This window comes from Neolamprologus brichardi, chromosome 15 (assembly GCF_056152115.1).
Source record: "Neolamprologus brichardi isolate AB-2024 chromosome 15, ASM5615211v1, whole genome shotgun sequence".
Classification (NCBI taxonomy): Eukaryota; Metazoa; Chordata; class Actinopteri; order Cichliformes; family Cichlidae; genus Neolamprologus; species Neolamprologus brichardi.
In genome coordinates, this window is record NC_142118.1 from 16,355,576 (window position 1) to 16,377,473 (window position 21,898).

A 21,898-nucleotide genomic window follows, 5' to 3' on the forward strand; every position below is an offset into this window, starting at 1 on the left:
TTTTTTTTTAATTTGGATGCCGTCCTAATCCCTACTCACACCCTTGTCATGTTTTAATTTCACCTCTTTCCATAAGTTTCCTTTCTCTTCTCCTCTCCCCGAGAAGAAATCTCCCTGATAACAGAGGCCCAAGTAAAGGTCAGCCAGTTATAGGATTATGCTAAGACTCCAGTTTGACACCTAGACATGCCACTGAGTCTTGTAAAGAAACTCCTACATACCCAGGAGAGAAACAAGAAGCAGGACACCCACTGTCCAACCGCTTTGTTCATAAAAATTAAAATGTATGCAATAAGGTGGTTTATCAACTAATATCTCTCGCTCTACATTGAAATACATTAGATAAGTAAATGAGATATGACTTATCATGTTCTGTTCTGGATTTGTGTTCACACAGATAAGACTAGGGCATGCTCTGGATGCAAATGTCTATTCTGTGTTAAGATATATGTATATATAAAAAGTGCTAGTCTTGTACAGAAGACCGCAGGCTATATGTAAAGTAGCCTGTATTATCTTTGAGTGAGACTGTGCATTAGAAGTCTGTACTAGTGCTGACATCTAGTGGCTCCATCGACTACTTACCTACATGTATAGGTATTTTACTTCATGATATTTGCTGGGAAAAAAAAGAAAAAGAAAGATCTCCGTATAAATTACTTTATCATTAGAAATGTGTTAATTTACACTCATTTACATTCTAGTGTCGTGATAAAAATGTATGATTACTGGTATTTAGTTATATAAATGAGTTGCCCCATAATCTATCAAGCACACCTCAGACATATTTCTCATGAATGATTTTAAATTGTAAGTATGTATCCTTTACTTATCCATATAAAAACAGGAACTGACATTAAAATTGTATGTGAATGTGAATGTCTATGTGAATCAATGTGCAGCAGAAATTGCGACAAATTTAACATAAATTTTCTGTAAGGATATTTTAAGTAGCCAAAAATGATTGAACTGATTATACTGTAGACTGTACTGTATACTGTACTGTCATGAACACACTTGCAAAACAGGCAATTTTGTTATTTTTATATAAACCCTTTGTAAGTCCAATTGACTACAGGTTACCAACATAAGCAAATATATTAGGCATAAAATCGTATAGAAACATTAGAAATCACGCTATAGCAGACGATCACTTTATGACAGATCACCTGGTTCAAAATATTGTGGACGGTTACATTGCGGATGGTGGGGGCGGTGGTGATAACAATTCTTCTCAAACTGTCATGAAATAAAAATGTCTCTCACTTTTGACATTTTGAAAGGCATATTTAGAAAACCAGGGTAAAAAAGAGTGTTACACTAACGCAATACAAACACGACAAAGCTACAGGTGATCTTAAATCGTACTCCCGACGCCCCCGTTTTTATAAGAGGCTGCTTCCGCTTGCTTTTTACTTGGACAGTGCTACTTCCGTTGTTAGCATCGATTTTGTACATTAAAGCTTCAAGGTTGGACAGGTACGGTCAGACTGGAGAGGGGGTGTGTTAATTCTGATATTGATATAAACATTTTGACCTGGTTTTAGGCTGTTGGTTGCCCACAACTATAGCTAGCTCAAACAATGAAAGCAACTCAAGTTAGCTTGTTTGTGTTTTGTACCGTTGTTGTTTTGTCAACCGGAGAAAACGAAAGAATTTCTTGACCTTTCACCCAGTTAAACATTACTGTGTGACGCCGTATGGCTGCTCAATCTCAGCGTGACACCAGTCTTTCCCATCAACCGATGACCATCAAACCATTTCTTACTTAAACACTTTAGCTAGAAAGTGTGACAAACCATAGTGTCCCCTGATAACTGTGCCAATGTGACTCTTCACTCTCTTATTGTGCGTAAAAGGTTCATTTTAATAACAACGTGTACATTATAGTGCTCATTTGGTTACTCTCACTTAAATTTATCCATTTTATTCTTAAATTTCATTTGTGGTCTTGTGTCAATGCCGTCATTCTAATGTACAAGGCTCACCAACAAGGCTGGAGGGAACACATCCTGCAATACCCCATGTATTCTCCAAATTCTTTACCGGGTATATTGCTATTTCAATATTAAATTGAAATTAAATTTCTCAATTGCCTTGACAGGTGCAGTGACACGATTCCAGGCTACAGTGAAACAACCATTCCCATCTTAAACAGCTGAAATGGCGCAATCACAGATCCGCTTGAAAATTCTCCCCAGTGTTCGCAGCTTCTTTGACAAGATGGTGCGGGTAAAAGTAGAGGGACTCACTCCTCACAAACCAGTGGAGCTGAAGTCCAAACTGGTTGATGACAAAGGTGTCATTTTCAAAGCCTCTGCCCTGTACAAAGCAGATGAAAGTGGTCAGGTGGATGTCTTCCACACACCCTCTCTGGGCGGTAGTTACACCGGCGTGGAGCCCATGGGTTTGTTTTGGGCCCTTGCACCAGACGCACCACACACTAAACTCATGAAGAAGGATGTGCTCAGCCCAACACGTGTGGCCCTGGAGGCTCTTGATGGAGAGACTGGCGAGGTTTTAGCATCTGAATCTAATGAGAGAGGATACATGATTGAGGGAATGAAGAGAATACCTTTACAAGAGGGCAGAATACGAGGTGTCCTCTTCATACCACCAGGTTAGTAGGATTTTAACAAATTATTCACAAAATTAGGTATCAAGTCAACATTAACTGTCTAACTGTCCCCCCCTTTAGGAAATGGCCCATTCCCAGGAATTGTAGATTTGTACACTTTTGGTGGAGGTCTTACTGAACCCAGATCCAGCCTCTTGGCAAGTAAAGGCTTTGTTGTTCTGGCACTGGCTTATTTTCGTTACCAGGATCTCCCAAAAAACCCTAAAAACCTGGATTTGGAATATTTCGAGGAGGCGGTCACATACCTGAGGAAGCGGCCAGAGGTTAGTATTAAAGAGCAAACAGCAAAGGACATATTTATTAGAAGTAATTCAATGTCATGCATCTTATGTATGTGAAGGTTGTGAAAATATTGCTCAAACATCTGCATTTGAAGTGGATTTGAGATAGAGGCCTATATTTATGTCTAGTGTGTCAATGTTGCCACCTGCTGGCTTTTCTTCTGATATCACCATCATGGATTAATGATGAAACCTCTATATTTCTTAAGTCTTAAAATATTACAAGCTTTTTGTCATTTTTTTCTTTAGTTGAAATAGTTAATTGGCCGTAAGTAATTTTGATTTTGGAGGTTTACAGCAAGGTGTAATGATCTGTGGTAGTAATAGTTCCATAACATTACAAAGTGTTTAGGGGTTCAAAAGTAATTGAGTAGAAACACACAAAGACAAGCAAAAATTAGTTTTATATTTTAAAGAAAGTATTTGTCAGACATGGAAACAACAGCAAACACTTTGTTAGTCCTAGTGAGCATACAACACCCTGTTCTCATATTTCTTGAACTGAAATTAGTTTATTGACTTGTGCAGCTAAGGATAATCTCCCTCTTTGGTCACATTGGATATATATAACAAGGTTGTTGTCCTCTACTGCACAATTAAATGTCTCTCAGTCATTGCAGAACTCCCAGCATCTTGAACAGATAACAATATGAGCTGCTCCCTTTTCGCCTCTTTTCACATATCTTTTTTGAAGTAAACCCATTCTAACTGAAGCTGAGCCTAAAGAACAAAGAAATGCTAGTGTCCATCAATTTGTGATCTGCACTGTATTAGCAGATGTGCACCTGTTACTTTAAAAAGGTTAACTAACATAAAACCTCTTGATTCAGGTGAAAGGTCCTGGGATTGGCGTCATATCAATCTCTCATAGTGGTGCCTTGGCTTTGAGCATGTCATCTTTTCTCTCTGGGATCTCAGCGACTGTCTGTATCAATGCCTGTAATGCAAACACTGTGCTTCCTTTACACTACAAAGACATTGTATTCCCGCCACTGCCCCCTGTAATGGAGAATGTGAAATTCACAGAGTCTGGGCTTGTAGATATACGGGATGCCTTACCAGACCCCACCAAGGGCAAGAACAGGGCGTCTTTGATTCCAATTGAACGAGCCACCTGCCATTTCCTGTTTGCTGCTTCTGAAGATGACCACAACTGGAACAGCACGTTTTTTGCCAGTCAGGCTGCTGAAATTTTGAAAAAGCATGGTAAAAAATCCTACGAGGTTGTTACTTATCCAAAAGCTGGTCACTTTCTGGATGTGCCGTACATGCCTTATTGTTCATCTGGCTTTCATCCAGCTGTAGGAAGTGTTGTGGTGTTTGGTGGGGAGCCAAAAGCCCACTCTGAGGCTCAGCTGGACCTGTGGGAAAGAGTCCAGGAGTTCTTCAAGACCCACTTGGGCAACAAGAGCACTTGATACTGTATTAATCCATCGAGCATTTCTGAATGGTTGTTCTTAGAAATGCTTGCCTGTATTTTCTAATTAACAAAATTGTGAGAACTCCATTAACCTTCTAGTGTTCTGCATCGGAAACACTCCAACAACCGTTTGGTTTCAGATGAGTTTTTTTCAGTATGACACAGGCTTGTAGCAAAAAATCTTCTATAGCAAAAAGAATCAGAGATTTTGACTTATCATGGGAAGGAAATGTAAATGGACTGCACATAAAGCTGCTTTACCCTACAGAGTTTTGTTGGGGTTGGGTGTTGAATTTAGTGTCATCCCCACTTCTTGATGCAGACTCAAGGTCTGAGTAGTGGTCTACGTCATAAGCCACAGCCGTCAGCTCAAACTTGATTGTTTTGTTGAAGTATCTCACAAAAGTAGAAGACACTTGGACTTTTCCTGCAGTTACTTGACAAAATGTCTACCTATAAAATAAGCTACATATGATAACTTCTCCACTGACATGATGTTGGTACAGAACCAGTTCTGCTTTTGTGCTATTTGTAACTTATTTTTTACTGTTTAATGTTGTATAGCAAAAAAAAAAAAAAAAAAAAAAAGGGGGGGGGGGGGGGTAAATATGTGGTGCTGGTGCCAGATTTTTGGGCATCTGAACTGGTGAAAATGCATGGAGCAGTTTGTAACTTCAGCTTGAGTGGAAAATTAACAAACGGTAGCATGTTATGGAATCACCTACTGAAAACCAATAGTTAAGCTTCTTTAATCTTGTTTTATCTTTCTGGTACTTATCTAGCAGTATTTGAAATTAATGCGATATTTAAATTGTATAGAGACTTGAATAATTCTGTATTTTAAGAAAGTTGAAAAAAGTGATCTTTGTAAAAAATATTTGATGTTTGCCCAAAAATGAAAGAAATTTGTTGTCATGTACAATATAACCTATAATAAAGCAAAAGCAAATATGTAAATACTATTATAAATCCTGCTGTGCTGGTTTTATTTCCATGCCTGTTTCAAGGATGTGAATATACTGTGATGATCTGAGCAAGGATCTGAGAGTACACTGCACCAGAGAAGGGAGTCTTATTCGAAAGCTGGGAAAAACATACAGACGTATGTCCCTCACTGATATTTTGATCACATGAAAATGTGGATTTTCTGTGTAATAGGATGTCATCTTATTTAACAAACAGGAAAACATGGAGTGTATTTAAATGGCACCAATTCTACATTTATACATTTTTTTCATGGTATTTTCCAAAAGAAAGTATTACTCCATTATTAATTAAAACGCTGTGTGTGTTATCCATGAAATGTCCTCTGGTACGGGGTTATTTTTGGTATTTTCAGCCACCATAAGAGGAATGTAGCAAGCTCCCATGAGAGTACAGACTGACCAAGACAACAGGGTCAGTGTGAAAAGAGAGAGTGAAGTTAAACCTACCCTTGTTTTTGAATTTTAATCCTTAATCCCCCCTTTTTGACCAATATAAAGGTTTATAGAGTGCTTAGAAACACGACTTTTAAGGTGAAGTAATGTAATGAAGTATTTCCTTAAAGGTTTTTTTTTTTTTTTAGTGATTTAACAGCCTATTAGGAATGTAGCCATCCGTTACCTTTATTTCTCGGTATCAGCCAGGCTCCTCTTCCTCCATGCTGCTTGTCATTCATAAGATTAAGTGGAGTTTCTCGGTGCTACATGAAGAGGAGGGCTCTCCTCTTCAGTCTTGCACCTCACGCTGTTAAATATTCAGTTGCAGGCTCCCCGCACCATCCAGTCTACCAATAAACGGCCTCTGACAGTGCGATTGGCAGCGGCAGCAGGAGTAACAGTCTGTCAGCCACACATATTTTTATTTATTTATTTATTTTTTCTGGACGGCGAGGGGTGATGGTCCTGTGTTCTCGGTGCTGCAGGCGTCGTTCCCGGAATGGACACTTCGCAAACCGGTGTGGTTTTAGGTGCACTGGGTGTCAGATAGTCCAGCATCCATCCAGCCACACTGCGCACGGATTTCAGTGACCGATTTCTGCCGTGCGTCCGCATTACTGGGGAAATATGGGGCATACAGCGTAGGCTTTCCATCTCCCCGTGCTTTGATACGGACTGGGATTATTTTAACATGTATTTTCCTCCCTAATTTATCAGACATAATTACTGACAAAAGATCATCTCATTGCTGCCAGAGGAACGCATTTCCTGCCTGTGTCCGTGTTAAATCTTTATGGAGATCTCCCATGCAACATAAGATGTGATATGTCGATTATCCCCCTTTTTACTATAAAAAAAAAGCAGGTCAGAAATGCCCCTTTACTCTTGGCTGTTGACTCTTTGTCAGCTTTCTTGAAAAACAAACAAACAAACATCAACAACAACAGAAAGGCATATTTAGGATCTCGGCGTGAATCGACATGGATAGTGCAGGGAGCCGGGCAGCGATGGTGGGGGACGGTGCAGTCAATTTCACAGCAGCCCACCTCTGGCTGGATCTACTGAACGCCTCGAGCCCATCGACCCGGTGGGACAGCAGCCCGCCTGCCGAGGGCACCGGGCTGGACGAGCGGCAGCGACTCGTGCGAGAGCAAGCCTACCGGGACTTCACCACCACCGTTCAGGTTTTCATCCTCCTAGGTTCGCTGATCGGTAAGTCCGCTCAGTACTCCCACACATTCAATGCAAACTCAGTAGGGAATCATAAACATATTAAAAACCCAGCCTCGTTTATGTATTTACTTATTCATTTCTTCTTAATTTAGATTAAACAGCTGCACAGGTTTTGAACTACAGGGCACCGCTTTTCAAATACCATTGAAAACAGTGAGACTCTAAGATTTGTGTTAGGGGATCTTCCTGTGCGGACAACCTGTGTCCCAGTAGAATGTATTTGAAATATCTGAGACTTTTTCCAGCGTTTATCAGTCAGCCAATCAATCATCTTCTGGTCAGTATGAAATAGTAAACTAGTAAAACTAGTATCTTCTACTAAAAGAAAACTCAAATGACGACTAAAAAGTAAGACAAGCATCACATAAATGAGTGCGTAGGCCAGTTTATTAGAAACAAACAAAACTGCTACAAGTGTACATTATTATTATTTTTAATCTAATATCCCGTTAAAACCACCAGCAGCTGCCAAATATAAACAACCCACTGCCCATGTCACCTGCTTACCTTGCCTCACAGCCCACCACACTTAAAATGCCAAAAATGCCAAGATGTGTTATCACTTAGTTATCCCCACATAGGCTTCACATGATGTGTTCTGAATATAGGATGTTTAAAAAGAATCTCAGCCCCCTGCAGTCATGTATAAGTTTGATCAAGGTGCTAAAACCATTCAAATAACACTAAACCAGTCACACATATAACTCCTGATTTTCTGGTTTGGCGTGGATGCATTCCATTTAAAATAAGCAGAAATACTTTGGCAAAATTTGCTGTATATTTAAGTCAGCAAAGAAGATTTTTATTGAGTTTTTTTTTCCACCAGAAAACTGATAAATAGTAGCAGTAACTTACATGTTTTAAACTTCCTTAGAGTTGAATATGTGTTGACTAGACATCAGTGATGATGATGGTGGTATAAGTGTGGAAGGAGCTGTGTAGAATAATCTACTGCTCTTGCACACTCGTCTGCACACGTCTCCATCATATAGATCGCCAGAAGCATAATTAACCTGCTTCTAATGATTGCTACAAATAAATGTGTTATTTGTCGCAAATGTTTTTGTGTTGCCCTTTTTGCCCTGCTACAGAAACACACACAGCCTTAGTGTTGTATGGAAACATATGAGCTCAGTGAGAAGCAGGAGCACAGCTCACCATGATGAAATATTGTGAAACTGATACAAAACGGACAACAAAAAAAAAAAAAACATCCAAATGACTTGCTTTGATCCAGTGCCACCTCCTGCTATTCAGTGCAATGTGCAGAGTCAGAGAAGCGTGCCCTGACTAGCTGTAAAAATTGCCCTCTGGCAGCATGGCTCAAAATGCCTTTTTGTTTCTCTCTGCATGCTCTACGTGTCACAGGGAATACATACACCAATGAACCAAACCCACTTCCAGGAAGGTGAATAGCATAAATTCTCTAACGTCAATACAACAGGGCACCTTTGTGTGGTCACTAAGATTCTTGGAGACATATTAATGACAGCTATAAGACACTGAGTGATAAAATACAAACAGACTGTGTGTGCCATAACAGTAATAGGTTCCCCTTTGCTAATGAAATAATCACAATAACCACAGTAATAATTATTATTGGAAAAAATAAAGATGATTAGCATCAGATATCTGAATCAATTTCAGGACCAATCAGAAACTGAACACTTCATCAGTGGGCACCTTTAAATACATGCATTATATTACCTGCAGCATAAAATGATGAGTGTTAAACTGATGACGGTTCCACGGGGCTGTCTTTTGAAGTTGAGTCCCCTAAAAAAGTGTCTGTGGTCAATTCTCAAGCTACTTTTAATGATTTCAAAAAAGGCTTTGGTTGTATGATAAAAGCCTAGCTGCATCATATTTATATTCAGACATCACTTATTATCATAGATGAGCAGGATATGCTGGTTCCATTATGTAGGCACTTTGTTGTCTCTATGGGGGTTTTAGTGCCCAAAAGAAAACCTGCATCACTGGCTGAAAGGGGAAAAAAAACATGCAATTTTTATGGGGAGATGTCTGTTTTGGAGGCATCTGTGTCATTAACAACTTGGGCACATCAATACAAATCGTGGAAGGATTCATGTTTATTACCCGAGGCATTTGACATGGAAAAGATAAATGTGTGGTAAAAGTAACTGCCTTCTGTATCTGCTTATGACTTCTTCTCTTATGGCACAGAGAGATGTGCGAAGGTGAAGGAAATTAAATGTTGCACAAACTGCAAATTTGTTGAAAAGCCTCGATGTGGTAACATCCAGAGCTCATTAAATTCTCAGTGATGCAGATTGTTTTCACTTAGTTTGTGCACTTTGTATCGGTATTAACTCGCTGAATCATCCACCTTCTGGGTCTGAAATACTCAAACTCGAGAAGAATGACATTTTTTTTTTTTAAATTTAAAAGATTTTGTTTAACACACATTGTAGATGTGTGCAACAAAACAACACTAATAAGACTAATAAGTTATAACTGTAGGATCTCCTTTGAAGCTTTGAACAACATTAAGCTAAAATGCATGAATGTGGAGCATTTGAACTCATGGATATGGATATGTAAGAAGGGTTTTTCTATCACAAATTAGGCCTACGAACAGTCTCTCTAGTGGAAAAAAACCCTGCTATCTAAATTTGAAGGTTTGTTTTCCAGCACAAGTAATTAACGATAGAAATTCCTCTGCTTCTTTTAAGGTTGCCTCCCCTTCGTCTTTTGCTTTATGTTTTGAAATGTTGGGATCCTTGGCTTAACATCAAGCTAGTTTGCTGATTAACAGGTCTGAAAAGCCACACTGTGCTGTAAAATGCTGTTTTGGGAGTTGACTGACATATAGCCATATAGTTGTTTCAGCAAAAGTACTTTGCTGAGTACTTTGGCAGGTGTTAAATATCCCATTTAATTCCTCAATGTTCCCATCTGGATCCACATGTGTCCAGATAGGAAGTGTGCAGCTTTCCAGAGAATCATGGGCACTTGTTGATGGGTGTGGTGAAAGGCGTTCGAAGTTAGTAGGTTATTTTTACACCACTTAACCACTGCATTTGTAATGCTCTACATTATTATCTTTAAGTTGTGTAGAAACACAGTCTTCTCAAATGTGACCGTAGTCTCATTCTGATTTTGTCACGTTTCAGAAATGTTTCTGTAACACTTGTTGTGTTTTCAGATTTGGATCAGAAGGGCATTTCTGTCTCATGCCTTTAAGGATAACCGCTTAAACCCTGGTAGGAGGGGAAAGTGCTAAATTCCAAACATGCCTAATACCTCCAAAGTTGACCAGTTAGGAAATCTTGTTTGTTTACACCATAAATAAAGAGGAAATTAGTTTGACGCAGTCATTTCATTGCAGAAACAGACCTAGATAGGCCCCATTAGAAAGCTGTAACTCTTCCTAAAATATAAACTAAACTGAACTGAAGAGAGAGGCATCAGCAAGAAATGCCCCCCCCCCCCCCCCCCCCCCCCCCCCTAAATGCACAGATGTGCGAGCCATTCCAGTTTTCTCATCTAACTCTCCTAGAAAGGGAGAATACATATTCCTCAAAATTTTGATTTTTTTTTTAATGTATAACATTTGCTGCCATAATTATGCAGTTTCACTGATAAGGCAAAGATTTGAGTTTTACTGCAAATCTCATTAATGTGTCACAGTGTGCATGGCACTGGCTGATTTTGCCAACAGTTGTATTAAGGTCTGTGGGGAATTATGTGGCTGACTAGCTCTGCGGTTACTGCTCCTAAATGAGCCTGTCACTAAAACTAGGTTAATTATAAATCACCAGGATGTAAGTAAAAAACTGTTAAGTGTACTTAGCATGTCGAACAGCATGTGTTTAGACATCAATAGGAAAATGATCCAGCTCAATTTGAAGCAGACCACGTTGCTGCTACCGCTAGTTAGGGTGCCATTTGTTAAGCGGGCAAAATAATCATCCGTACTGTTTGCGCTCTCTCGCTATTGGCTGCTCTGACTATGGTTACCAAGGTGTTCCTCAAATGCCCAGCGAGCATTCTGGGCTCAAAAGTACAAGGTGATGTTGTTTTTTCAGACAATACAAGTCCTGAAGAAACAAAAAATAAAACAATTTTTGTTTTTTGTCACAGCAGTTTTCTATCTTTGGCAGCTACCAGTTTCTATGAGTATTTAACAGAGATTAAATTTGGTTTTAATTTTCTGTCTGAAATCTATCAAATAAAAATCAACTCTTGTATTTTGATTATTGAAATCTGCTTTGAACATTACATGGTAGCATGACTCTGGAAATGATCTAGACAAAAATATCTTAAGTAATAGTTTTATCGCCTTATAAATGTAGTATCACACTTTCTTTCTTTCTTTCTTTCTTTCTTTCTTTCTTTCTTTCTTTCTTTCTTTCTTTCTTTCTTTCTTTCGAAAGACTGGGTATTAATTGCCTTACATTAGAGACCAAAGGCAGCAAGATAAAATGTCAACATACCGTATGAGCAGACATTTGTAATAAACATTATTTTTATGTAGTTTGCATTTGAAATAATGAATATTTGTGATGATTTAATTATTCCACATTAGTCAGCCTAGCAGAATGTACTTTTACCAGGGTTTCTCCGAAATACCACGCCTATGTGCTATTCTGTATCACAGCATGTTAATCGAGTTCTACATAGTTAAAGCACACCATGTCCTGCTGAAAACAGCTTCTTCCGCCTCCATTTGAAACCTCCTGAGGTACATAACAACAGAAATCAGGGATAAGTGGTTGTTATATATGACCTTGCTTTCATAGAAAAGGTATTTTTTCTCTCTCACGACTGTTTCATTTAGTTTTATAAACTATGGTTACTTTTCTATTCCCCCATCTACCTGACGATGAATGCGTTTTTTTTCTGACAAACTGAGACCTTTTTTTTAAAGCACAGGTCTCAGGAAAAACGTGAAACGGTTTCCTTCACTGCAGAACATCTTGCTCTCAGCCAGAGTGCAGCTAACACTCTGTGGGTAATTACTTTTGAAGGAGCTGAAATCACACAGGGTCCCATGTGACCTGACATGAGTTAATGCAGTGCAAGAAGGAAAAAGTTCACCTTTTGAAACTTAATTACTAATTATGCAGACCAAATTATGCAGCGCAAAATAGAAACATAAAAATGTTGTTTCTTCCTTGCAACCATCAATTGTGGTCTCGCTTGGTTCAGGTGGAACTGATCCTGTAGACCTGCAAAAATAATCAGTATGATCAATCAACCTAGATAGAAATCAACCAATGTTTAAAACCATTTCAATCCTTGTTTGCCTTATAAAACATTATTAGATGGTATTTAGTGAAGTACAGTGGAAGACTTTTCTATGAAAACATAACCTGATTTAACCAGTGCCACCTGGCAGCTTATTGTCTTATGTCATGTGATTAGCATAAGAGTCTTGAAAAGGAAGTGTGTGTGTGAGGTGGGGTCAGTTCTCATCTGTCCTGTGAATCCTGTGAATTCCAGGAGGCGATGGTCTTAATCTGGTGTGAGTGGGTATGATTTGTGTTTTTTGTGATTCAAATTGAACTCCCCCCCCCCCCCCCATTTTTTTTTTTGGACAAATTCATAAAGAGTTTGATTTTGATTTGAAGCAGTATTCTTGGTAGCGGATGCCTCGTCCTGCTGCGAGGCAGCTTCCAATCTAATGTGTAAAGACTTCCAGTTCACAGATGAGTTTATTGATGGCAAGTGTAAAACTGTAAAACGAGCAGATTGAAAGTGACACATTTTCTTTTCTTTCGTACATCTGTCAGTTAGCTTAAATCTCAGTCCGAGAAGTACTTGCATTCCTTACATTGTTCAGTCGCAGTGTTTGTCCTGGATGGACGTCAGGAATAAGCAGCTGAGAAATCATTCATCTGTGCTATAGCAGATCACTAAGATAAAGTAAGCCTTCCTTCCTGTCAATGGGCAATTTAGTCTTCAAGCTAACCAGGTCTTTTCTTTGAGATCTATGGTGTGCCTGGTAGAAACTCATACCAGCACAACAAAAGGAAAGGGCTGCTTGTACCAGCGATCAGGTTTCCAACCTTTATTTAAACTGAGTTAGAATGATGACAACACAGACTGTAGAATTCAAGTTTTTGTATGTGAACTGATAATATGACCATAATTCTACACTTTAACTCAAGATCAGAAAACCAAGTTGTGACCATATTTCACATTTGGTTGGATGCAGGATTGGTGACACCAAACCTTGGAGCTAACCTTTAAATTAATAAAATCTTCATTACATTTATTACAATGAGTGCGTATAAACAAAACCTGACTGGCTGGCAGAGATGCAGACTTATAGGAGTCGATAATTGTAGTTTCTACTGAGGGGTGCAGGTTAGTAGGCAAACTTAATCTCATTTTATTCGAAATCTTTAAACATCTTTCTTTCTCTCGACAGGTAATGCCACCATGTTGTGGTGCACCTGCTGCACAAACGTCTTTAAAACAGTGACCAATCGATTCATCAAGAACCTGGCATGGTCTTGTATCTGTGCCGGCCTGGTGTGCATCCCCTTTGATGTGGCACTCGGAGCCAATCCTCGGTGCTGCTTGTGGCTTCACACGATGGTGCTCTGCAAAGCTCTCAAGTTCCTCCACAAACTCTTCTGCTCTGTCACCGTTCTGAGCTTCAGCGCCATCGCATTGGACAGGTAAACGCAAAAACAATGTACTTTTCAGTGTATACACAGAATTAAAGTAGATAAGGGCAGCATCATTTGTTTTCAGTCATCAAGTGTGGATTGCGCTTGAAATTACAAAACCCAAAGAGCCCTCTATCCTTTCAGTAAAATGAGTGATGTGTTTATTTTTTCTCACTTCAGGTTTGTAGCCAGAATCACTGTGTTTAAATTATGCTTTTGAAAGACACTAACATGCACCTCCTACTCACCTCTCTGTATCTGGATGGACCGCTTGGGGCAAAAAAAGTGGGTCCTTTATATCAGCTCTCTGATCTCACTCCTTTTTTAACCTGGGGTTAATGTTTGTAATTATCACGCTAGAAGACCCATTCACAGCTCATCTTCAGTGTTCTGGCTGAGGGAAGAAAATTCTCGTTCAAAATGACTGTACATGGCCCTGTCCATTGGCTCCTCGATGCAGCGAAGTCATCTTGTACCCTTAGCACCTCCGTGCTTCACTGTGGGGATGATAGGGTAGTTTGGGGCATCCTCAGCCTTTCTCTTCATCCCAACACGGCGGCTCGAGCTGATGCCAAAGAGCTCGATTTTGGTTTCACCTGACCCCAGGACTTTCTTCCAAGCCTTCTCTGAATCCTTTACATTACAGCGCAGTCTGTTACCAATGATGCTCTTGGTCCAAAATGCCTTGAGATCATTAACATCCTCGTCCTGTGTAGCTCACCCCATGAGGCATGATCTGGCTCCAGATAGGGGATGATTGATGGTCATTATATTTCTTCTAGTTCCAAATAATCACACCAACAGGTCTCACCTTCTCATAAACCTTCTTGCTGTTGATCTCGTAGCCCATTCCAGTCTTGTGCAGGTCTACAATTGTGTCCCTGATGTCCTTTGACAGCTCTTTAGTGTTTCCCGTGGTGGTAGAGAGGTTGGAATAGAAGAAATTGATTCTCTGGACAGGTGTGGTTTGTACACATAAATTGAGATCAGGAGTATTTGTCATTGTTTGAATGATTGAACGCAATCTGTCTGCCACATTAGCACACAGACTCTGACTTGCTTGTAGGGGATGAAGTACTTATTTCACTCACTGATATGCAAATCAATTTTGAACCTTTATGTAATTTACTTTTCTGCATTTTTGTAAATGAGCAAACCTATAAAATCAGCAGGTGATAATTTTAATTATTTCCCCACTTTATCTTAGCTGAAGTATTTGAAGCATATTGTTTAACTAGTTTAATTTTATTTTCTTATGCTATACCATTTAATTAACCTTTTACTTTCATTAATTATTATTGGGTGCTGGCTATGTGTATAATATTTCCTAAAACTGTGCCTAAAGCTGATTATTTCCTGTTGTGCACTTTGTCCATAGTTCACACACTGAGGTTAATTATGGAGTTCCACAGGGTTCAGTGCTAGGACCAATTCTGTTTACATTATACATGCTTCCCCTAGGCAGCATCATTAGAAGACATAGCATACATTTTCACTGCTATGCAGATGACACCCAGCTCTATCTGTCCATAAAGCCAGATAACACACACCAATTAGTTAAACTGCAGGAATGTCTTAAAGACATAAAGACTTGGATGGCCACTAACTTTCTGCTTCTTAACTCAGATAAAACTGAGGTCATTGTACTCGGCGCTGAAAAGCTTAGAAATATGGTATCTAACCAGATTCTTACTCTGGATGGCATTACCTTGGCCTCCAGTAACACTGTGAGGAACCTTGGAGTCATTTTTGACCAGGATATGTCCTTCAACGCACATATTAAACAAATATGTAAGACTGCGTTCTTCCATTTGCGCAACATCTCTAAAATTAGAAATATCCTGTCTCAGAGTGATGATGATGAAAAACTAGTTCATGCATTTATTACTTCCAGGCTGGACTACTGCAATTCATTATTATCAGGATGTCCAAAAAACTCACTGAAAAGCCTTCAGTTAATCCAAAATGCTGCAGCAAGAGTACTGACAGGGACTAGAAAGAGAGAGCATATTTCTCCTGTTTTGGCTTCCCTTCATTGGCTTCCTGTTAAATCCAGAATTGAATTCAAAATCCTGCTCCTCACATACAAGGTCTTAAATAATCAGGCCCCATCTTATCTTAATGACCTTGTAGTACCATATTACCCTATTAGAGCACTTCGCTCCCGCTCTGCAGGCCTACTTGTTGTTCCTAGAGTATTTAAAAGTAGAATGGGAGGGAGAGCCTTCAGTTTTCAGGCCCCTCTTCTGTGGAACCAGCTTCCAGTTTGGATTCGGGAGACAGACACTATCTCTACTTTTAAGATTAGGCTTAAAACTTTCCTTTTTGCTAAAGCATATAGTTAGGGCTGGACCAGGTGACCCTGAATCCTCCCTTAGTTATGCTGCAATAGACGTAGGCTGCCGGGGGATTCCCATGATGCATTGAGTTTTTCCTTTCCAGTCACCTTTCTCACTCACTATGTGTTAATAGACCTCTCTGTATTGAATCATATCTGTTATTAATCTCTGTCTCTCTTCCACAGCATGTCTTTTATCCTGTCTTCCTTCTCTCACCCCAACCGGTCGCAGCAGATGGCCGCCCCTCCCTGAGCCTGGTTCTGCCGGAGGTTTCTTCCTGTTAAAAGGGAGTTTTTCCTTCCCACTGTCGCCAAAGTGCTTGCTCATAGGGGGTCATATGATTGTTGGGCTTTTCTCTGTATCTATGAAGCGCCTTGAGGCGACATTTGTTGTGATTTGGCGCTATATAAATAAAATTGAATTGAATTGAATTGAACTCACTATGTGTTAATAGACCTCTCTGTTTTGAATCATATCTGTTATTAATCTCTGTCTCTCTTCCACAGCATGTCTTTTATCCTGTCTTCCTTCTCTCACCCCAACCGGTCGCAGCAGATGGCCGCCCCTCCCTGAGCCTGGTTCTGCCGGAGGTTTCTTCCTGTTAAAAGGGAGTTTTTCCTTCCCACTGTCGCCAAAGTGCTTGCTCATAGGGGGTCATATGATTGTTGGGTTTTTCTCTGTATCTATGAAGCGCCTTGAGGCGACATTTGTTGTGATTTGGCGCTATATAAATAAAATTGAATTGAATTGAATTGAATAGTTGACCTTTCTCACAGAATGTTCTCAGCTGAGTCTCTCAACATTGTACAGAACTCATGTGTAAAAATGACTGTAGTTAGTCAGTGGCTCTAATGTTTGTATTTTCTCCACACCAGTGTTATTTTTGCTTAAAAAAATTAATAAAAAAAAATTAAAAAATCGAGTAAGAAAATAGAAAATTGGCACAGAAAACAGTGGGCAGCCCAAGTACAGATGCACAGACTTATACGAAATATAAAAAATATACTTATACAAGTATTGAGAAAACCTAAAAGAGTTCATTTTTCAGAATCGTATACATGACTTATTACTATATGATATTTATTGAATCATGTTTTTATCTCTTTGTGTGTTGCAGCTTAAGATAACACAGCTTCTGTATGTAATGCCGAAAAAAATAGCAAATATCATAAATAGACATGTTCAAAATGGAGCATGAAAGTGCACAGAAGCCACATTTTTCTGAATATTAATTTATAATATTAAAATATACCATGGATAATATGGATGACTGCAGTAGTAGGTGAATATCCTGTACCAACTTTATAGTGATTGCAGGGAGACTTTGTATTGTTGCAACCTCTTCCCAGCCCTCGTTTCACTGCTATAGAGATTATGTTGCCTCCATAGCAACTGGTACAGTCAGAATGATATCAAACCAATGAATTATTTATTCTCTAGGAGGGTAATCGAGGCTGTAGATATTCTGTACACAGGTTGGGACTGCAGTGTACATACACACGAACACACACAATCATACTGCAGCACAGACAAGATAGTCAAGGGACATCGTAGTAATGACTTTTTCATTTTGTTTACTCTCCTTATGAGTAAGGGAAAACAAAAGGATGTGAGGCAATCTGCATGCTATTATCTGCATTGCAGTTATCAAGAGATCACCCATATAATTTTAACCTCTACAGAAGTTAATATACCATGGATAAATTAAAATTCTTTGATCTAAAAAGGGCTAAATGTTCATGATTGAATGTATCCAAAGTGGCCACTAAAAATGGCACATATGGCTTTATTTTTAGATAACTGAGCTTTGTCCATTTCCTGTGGAATTTCCTGTTTTTCCTGTTTATAAAAATACCTCAAAATGGCTGTGACAAATAATAAGCCTATGTAATACAATAAATATGTGAAGAGGCTGCAGGATAAATTTAGTAACTACATAAAATAAACCCCCAGAAAACTGCACCTCTCACCTTTTTGTCTATTTGGAGCTTGTATAATGGATTCAATAATTTTACACCAGCACTACCTTTCTGCTAAAACCCCTTCAAGCTCATACGTCAGTATTTTTGACGTTTATCTTAAAATAATTTTCACATAAATCACGATAAGATGGATTTCCGTGAGCATTTTCAGTATGCCTGGACTCAGGTGACACTCTGGCTTAGGAAAAAGCTTTTTTTCACAGTGTGAACATCACCAAAACTATGCCTCTTTTGATTTGCTACAAGCTTTAGGATGTAAAAAATTCTGCACTGGGGAAAGCGCCCAATTTGAATGTTATCAGACCATTTAATAACCATTATCAGCTGTTATCAGCCCTGTACCTATTGCTAATAGATGCTCTCCTCTACAATCAGGCTGAGAAGGCAGTTAGCTACTGTATTCAGTGATAAACAGAAGGAACCACAGATTACACAGGAGAGCTAAGTAGCAAGTATAGCGTAGTAACAAGTGCTTAGAGTTGTGAGTGGTTTATTTATTTTGTTGAGCCAGAAGTCACAACTTTTTGGACGAGAGATTGCTAAATTAGCAGCTAACGCTAGTTGGCTTTGTCAGCAAGCTAGCTCCAAATAACTCAAAAGAAATTGCTTGTAAGAAATGTTCTAACATGAGGAATCTCAAACATGTGTGGCACATGTGTAAAGTGGAATAAAGCCTTCCTCACAGCCTATGTGGATTTTTGCTTCTATTTTAGCCCGAAAACAGATTACTCATTACTTCTTCCATTCAGCAAGGCAAGAAAGCCTTCTCTGAATAAGCCTCTAGAAGGTGAAGTAGGAAACGCATAATGGACATTGAGTGGGTTTAGAACATTGGAAATGGATAAAAATATCAAATACATGTTGTTAAGCATTGAATTACTTTGTCTTTCTGTCTGTAGATACTACTCAGTCTTGTACCCACTGGAGAGGAAAATCTCAGACGCAAGATCTCGAGATCTGGTCATCTATATCTGGGTCCATGCAACTGTGGTCAGCCTCCCCGTCTTTGCTGTGACCAATGTGACTGATGTATACGTGACCTCATCCTGCTCAAATGACCCCGCCCGCTCGCTAAGTCACATGGTGTATGTGTTGATCTACAACATCACCACAGTGATCCTCCCCCTGGCTATGGTCTTCCTTCTCATGCTTCTGATCCGCAGAGCACTAAGTGCCAGCCAGAAGAAGAAGGTGATCATCGCAGCTCTGCGAACTCCCCAGAACAGCATCTCTATCCCATACGTGTCCCAGAGGGAAGCCGAACTTCATGTAACTCTTCTGGCTGTGGTACTGGCTTTCTCAGCTTGCAGCGCGCCCTATGGGGCCTTAGTATTTTACCGCACTATTTTGGCAGATGCTAAAGAGCTGCCTGTCTCACTGTATCTCACAGCCCTCTGGCTTCCTAAGGTATCCTTGCTCACCAACCCACTTTTGTTTCTGACTGTTAACCGCTCAGCGCGTCACAGCTGTCTGGACCTGCTGGCCAGGATTCACAGACGTTACAGCCGCCGTAACGTGGTTAGCACTGGAGGTCTGGCTTCTTTAGGAGCAGATGGAGTGATTGGGGAGCCAGTAGGACTGGAGACTGCTGGTCGATCTGGAAGCCAGCTTCTAGAGATGTTTAACATTGGCCAACAACAGATCTTCAGACCGTCTGAAGAAGAAGAGGAGGAGGATGTGGAGAATGATGTGGAGATCCCATCTCAAGGATCAGGAGAAGGCTCAGGGCCCAAAGATGACCAGAAAGGTGGATCAAGAATGGGAAGCCTCAGAGGTGAAGTGATTAACAAAAAGGACTCTCTGCAGGGCACAGGAGGAGGGCTGGTTATCACCAAGGAGGTCCCTCCTTCAGTTATAGCCCCCCGGGCCTCTCCAGTCCATACATGCGCTTATGCCTCTTCATCACAAGTGGCACCTGCTACACCTACAGAAGCAGAGGACTCCCCACAGTTTGGTTTTGGACCTTTTGAGCTGCCACCTCAGTGGTTACCTGAGACCAGGAATAGCAAGAAAAGGCTACTGCCACCGCTGGGTAACACGCCCGAGGAGCTGATCCAGACCAAAGTGCCAAAGCAGAAGCCAGAACGCAGGATCAGCAGGAACAACAAGGTCAGCACAATTCCCACCGTGGATCCATGAACTGTACTGTTGGCCTCTGATCTGCAACACTGGAAAAATCAGAACTCCTTTGGCCCCAACTGGGCCTGGGAGAAGACAATGATGTCTGCATGGTTTCTTCTGGTTCCTTCTTCTGATTTGCAGTTGTAGCTCTTGTAGAAGTTCAGGTTCGGCATTTTACTGCATAAAAGCAGGTTCCCTGATGCACTGTATTTCCATTTGTGAATCAATTTGATATCAATATAATATTTCTAGTGTGACAAATATGTCCATTCCATCCAATTTCACAGCTCTTCGAGAGGTCCAGTTTTATAATTAAGGACTTCCACAATGACTCCATGATGAAGGAAAATAGATACCTTTATAAATCTTTCTTTTTATTGGAGGTGACATCAGTAGTCAAACAACACTGTACAAATCCAATTATCTTGAGGGATGCACTGATAATGGATAATATATTTCCACAGCAAATAATCAAGCAAGCATTATGGACCTGCTAACAAAACAGTTTTTAAAAATAGTTCTAATATGATTGCACTCTGTATATGAACACATCTCAGTGTTGGTCCTTTCACTTAACCCATTATGGGACTTTTCTTTTCTATGTTTGATTTACAGAAATGTTTTGGGTATTAACAAACTGTCTGCTGCCTTTGTTTTTTGTCAAATTCCACTTTCTGAACATTTCTTGTAGTGTCTTAGATGTTGTCGTGATTTTCACTTTCGATGTGGATGGTTTTCATAAGATTAAAACACTGACGTAGAGTATGCAAATACATGTTTACAATGTGAAACAATCAGAGTTCAACTGTGTGTTCAGTCTTGGTTTCTGGAAGTGCATCACATATACTGAAATCTGCAGGTTTATGCAGACTGGGGATCTTTTAGCGACCTTACATCAATCTTAATGATTTCTCACAGATTTCCTGAAAATCAGTTGCTCAATTAAAATGTTGTATAATAAGTAAGAGCAGAGATACCAAGTGCACATTTTATATCATCTGACGCTCTGTAAAACATGTTTCCTTTTAAATATCTCTGACTGACACTTCTGGCTCTGTCTCCTTTGTGATGCAGAATTCATCAGTAAAAGCTTTGACCTGCACCTTTGGCTGAGGTAAACAGAGCTGGGCTACACTTCAAATATTTGTCAAGCCGTAACTCCCTTCGGGGCTACCCACAATTCCTTGTTATGTCCACAGAGGAGCTGAATCTATGCTGCATCCTACCCATGCTGTTATCAGGCGAATCGTTCACTCATGCTTGACTTGAAATAATATCCACCGGTGCTACTTAAAAGCAAGAGAGAGATGAGTAATAGCTTTATTCAAATACACTGGATGCAGCAGTGACTTTTTGAGCGGTCAGGCTGTGTGTGGTAGTTGCTGTAATAGATATAGGGGATATACCGAGCAGAAAATGTTATTCAGTGTTGCACAAAGGAGAAGATTATTGATTGTTTCCTAGAATATTGACTTGTATTTCCCACCCAAATTGATTCAAGGCTTATTCAAAGACCCTAACCTGATTCTCTTGCAATGATCAAGGGTTCGACAACAGAAATATTGTAACCGTAAAAAGAGAAGTCACTAAGGTTTAAAGTCTGCTTCCTAAACGAATACAGTAGTTCTTGACCTTGGGAAGGTCTTACCATCAGGTTGGTTAAGACGCCATTCTGAAGCTTTTGATCAGTGCCAGTAATGAATTTTTAGTTTAAGCTCTTAGGCCGTGAAGAAGAAAGACAAAAAGAAAAGCAGAATTATGTAAATTCATGTCAAATATTGAATTATACAATCAAAACCCACAGAAAACCTCTTACAGA

General features: G+C 39.7%; 2 protein-coding genes across 4 annotated transcripts; both read left to right on the top strand.

Annotated features, from left to right (window-relative positions):
- Window positions 1-1,394: 1,394 nt before the first annotated feature.
- LOC102785120 (acyl-coenzyme A thioesterase 1-like) lies at window positions 1,395-5,308 on the top strand. 3 transcript variants are annotated; one of them, XM_006792677.3, is made up of 5 exons: window positions 1,395-1,479; window positions 2,105-2,620; window positions 2,699-2,901; window positions 3,750-4,125; window positions 4,219-5,308. In XM_006792677.3, the coding sequence occupies exons 2-5, from the start codon at window positions 2,164-2,166 to the stop codon at window positions 4,335-4,337; spliced, it is 1,155 nt and encodes a 384-aa protein (XP_006792740.1). In that variant the 5' UTR covers window positions 1,395-1,479; window positions 2,105-2,163; the 3' UTR covers window positions 4,338-5,308. The 3 variants fall into 3 exon arrangements, with proteins under 3 accessions (XP_006792740.1, XP_006792738.1, XP_006792739.1); XM_006792675.3 differs by having other exon boundaries at window positions 3,750-5,308; XM_006792676.3 differs by having other exon boundaries at window positions 1,441-1,501; window positions 3,750-5,308.
- An 889-nt stretch (window positions 5,309-6,197) lies between these two features.
- gpr176 (G protein-coupled receptor 176) lies at window positions 6,198-21,117 on the top strand. The gene is made up of 3 exons (XM_006792678.2): window positions 6,198-6,972; window positions 13,394-13,646; window positions 18,858-21,117. The coding sequence occupies exons 1-3, from the start codon at window positions 6,741-6,743 to the stop codon at window positions 20,095-20,097; spliced, it is 1,725 nt and encodes a 574-aa protein (XP_006792741.1). The 5' UTR covers window positions 6,198-6,740; the 3' UTR covers window positions 20,098-21,117.
- Window positions 21,118-21,898: the final 781 nt, after the last annotated feature.

Bases quoted from the DNA above. Each gene is read 5' to 3' on its own strand.
- LOC102785120 (XM_006792675.3), top strand. From the start codon at position 2,164: ATGGCGCAATCACAGATCCGCTTGAAAATTCTCCCCAGTGTTCGCAGC. The intron at 2,621-2,698 runs GTTAGTAGGATT...CCCCCCCTTTAG, and splicing joins TGTCCTCTTCATACCACCAG to GAAATGGCCCATTCCCAGGA. The intron at 2,902-3,749 runs GTTAGTATTAAA...CTCTTGATTCAG, and splicing joins ACCTGAGGAAGCGGCCAGAG to GTGAAAGGTCCTGGGATTGG.
- gpr176 (XM_006792678.2), top strand. From the start codon at position 6,741: ATGGATAGTGCAGGGAGCCGGGCAGCGATGGTGGGGGACGGTGCAGTC. The intron at 6,973-13,393 runs GTAAGTCCGCTC...TTCTCTCGACAG, and splicing joins CCTCCTAGGTTCGCTGATCG to GTAATGCCACCATGTTGTGG. The intron at 13,647-18,857 runs GTAAACGCAAAA...TTCTGTCTGTAG, and splicing joins AGCGCCATCGCATTGGACAG to ATACTACTCAGTCTTGTACC.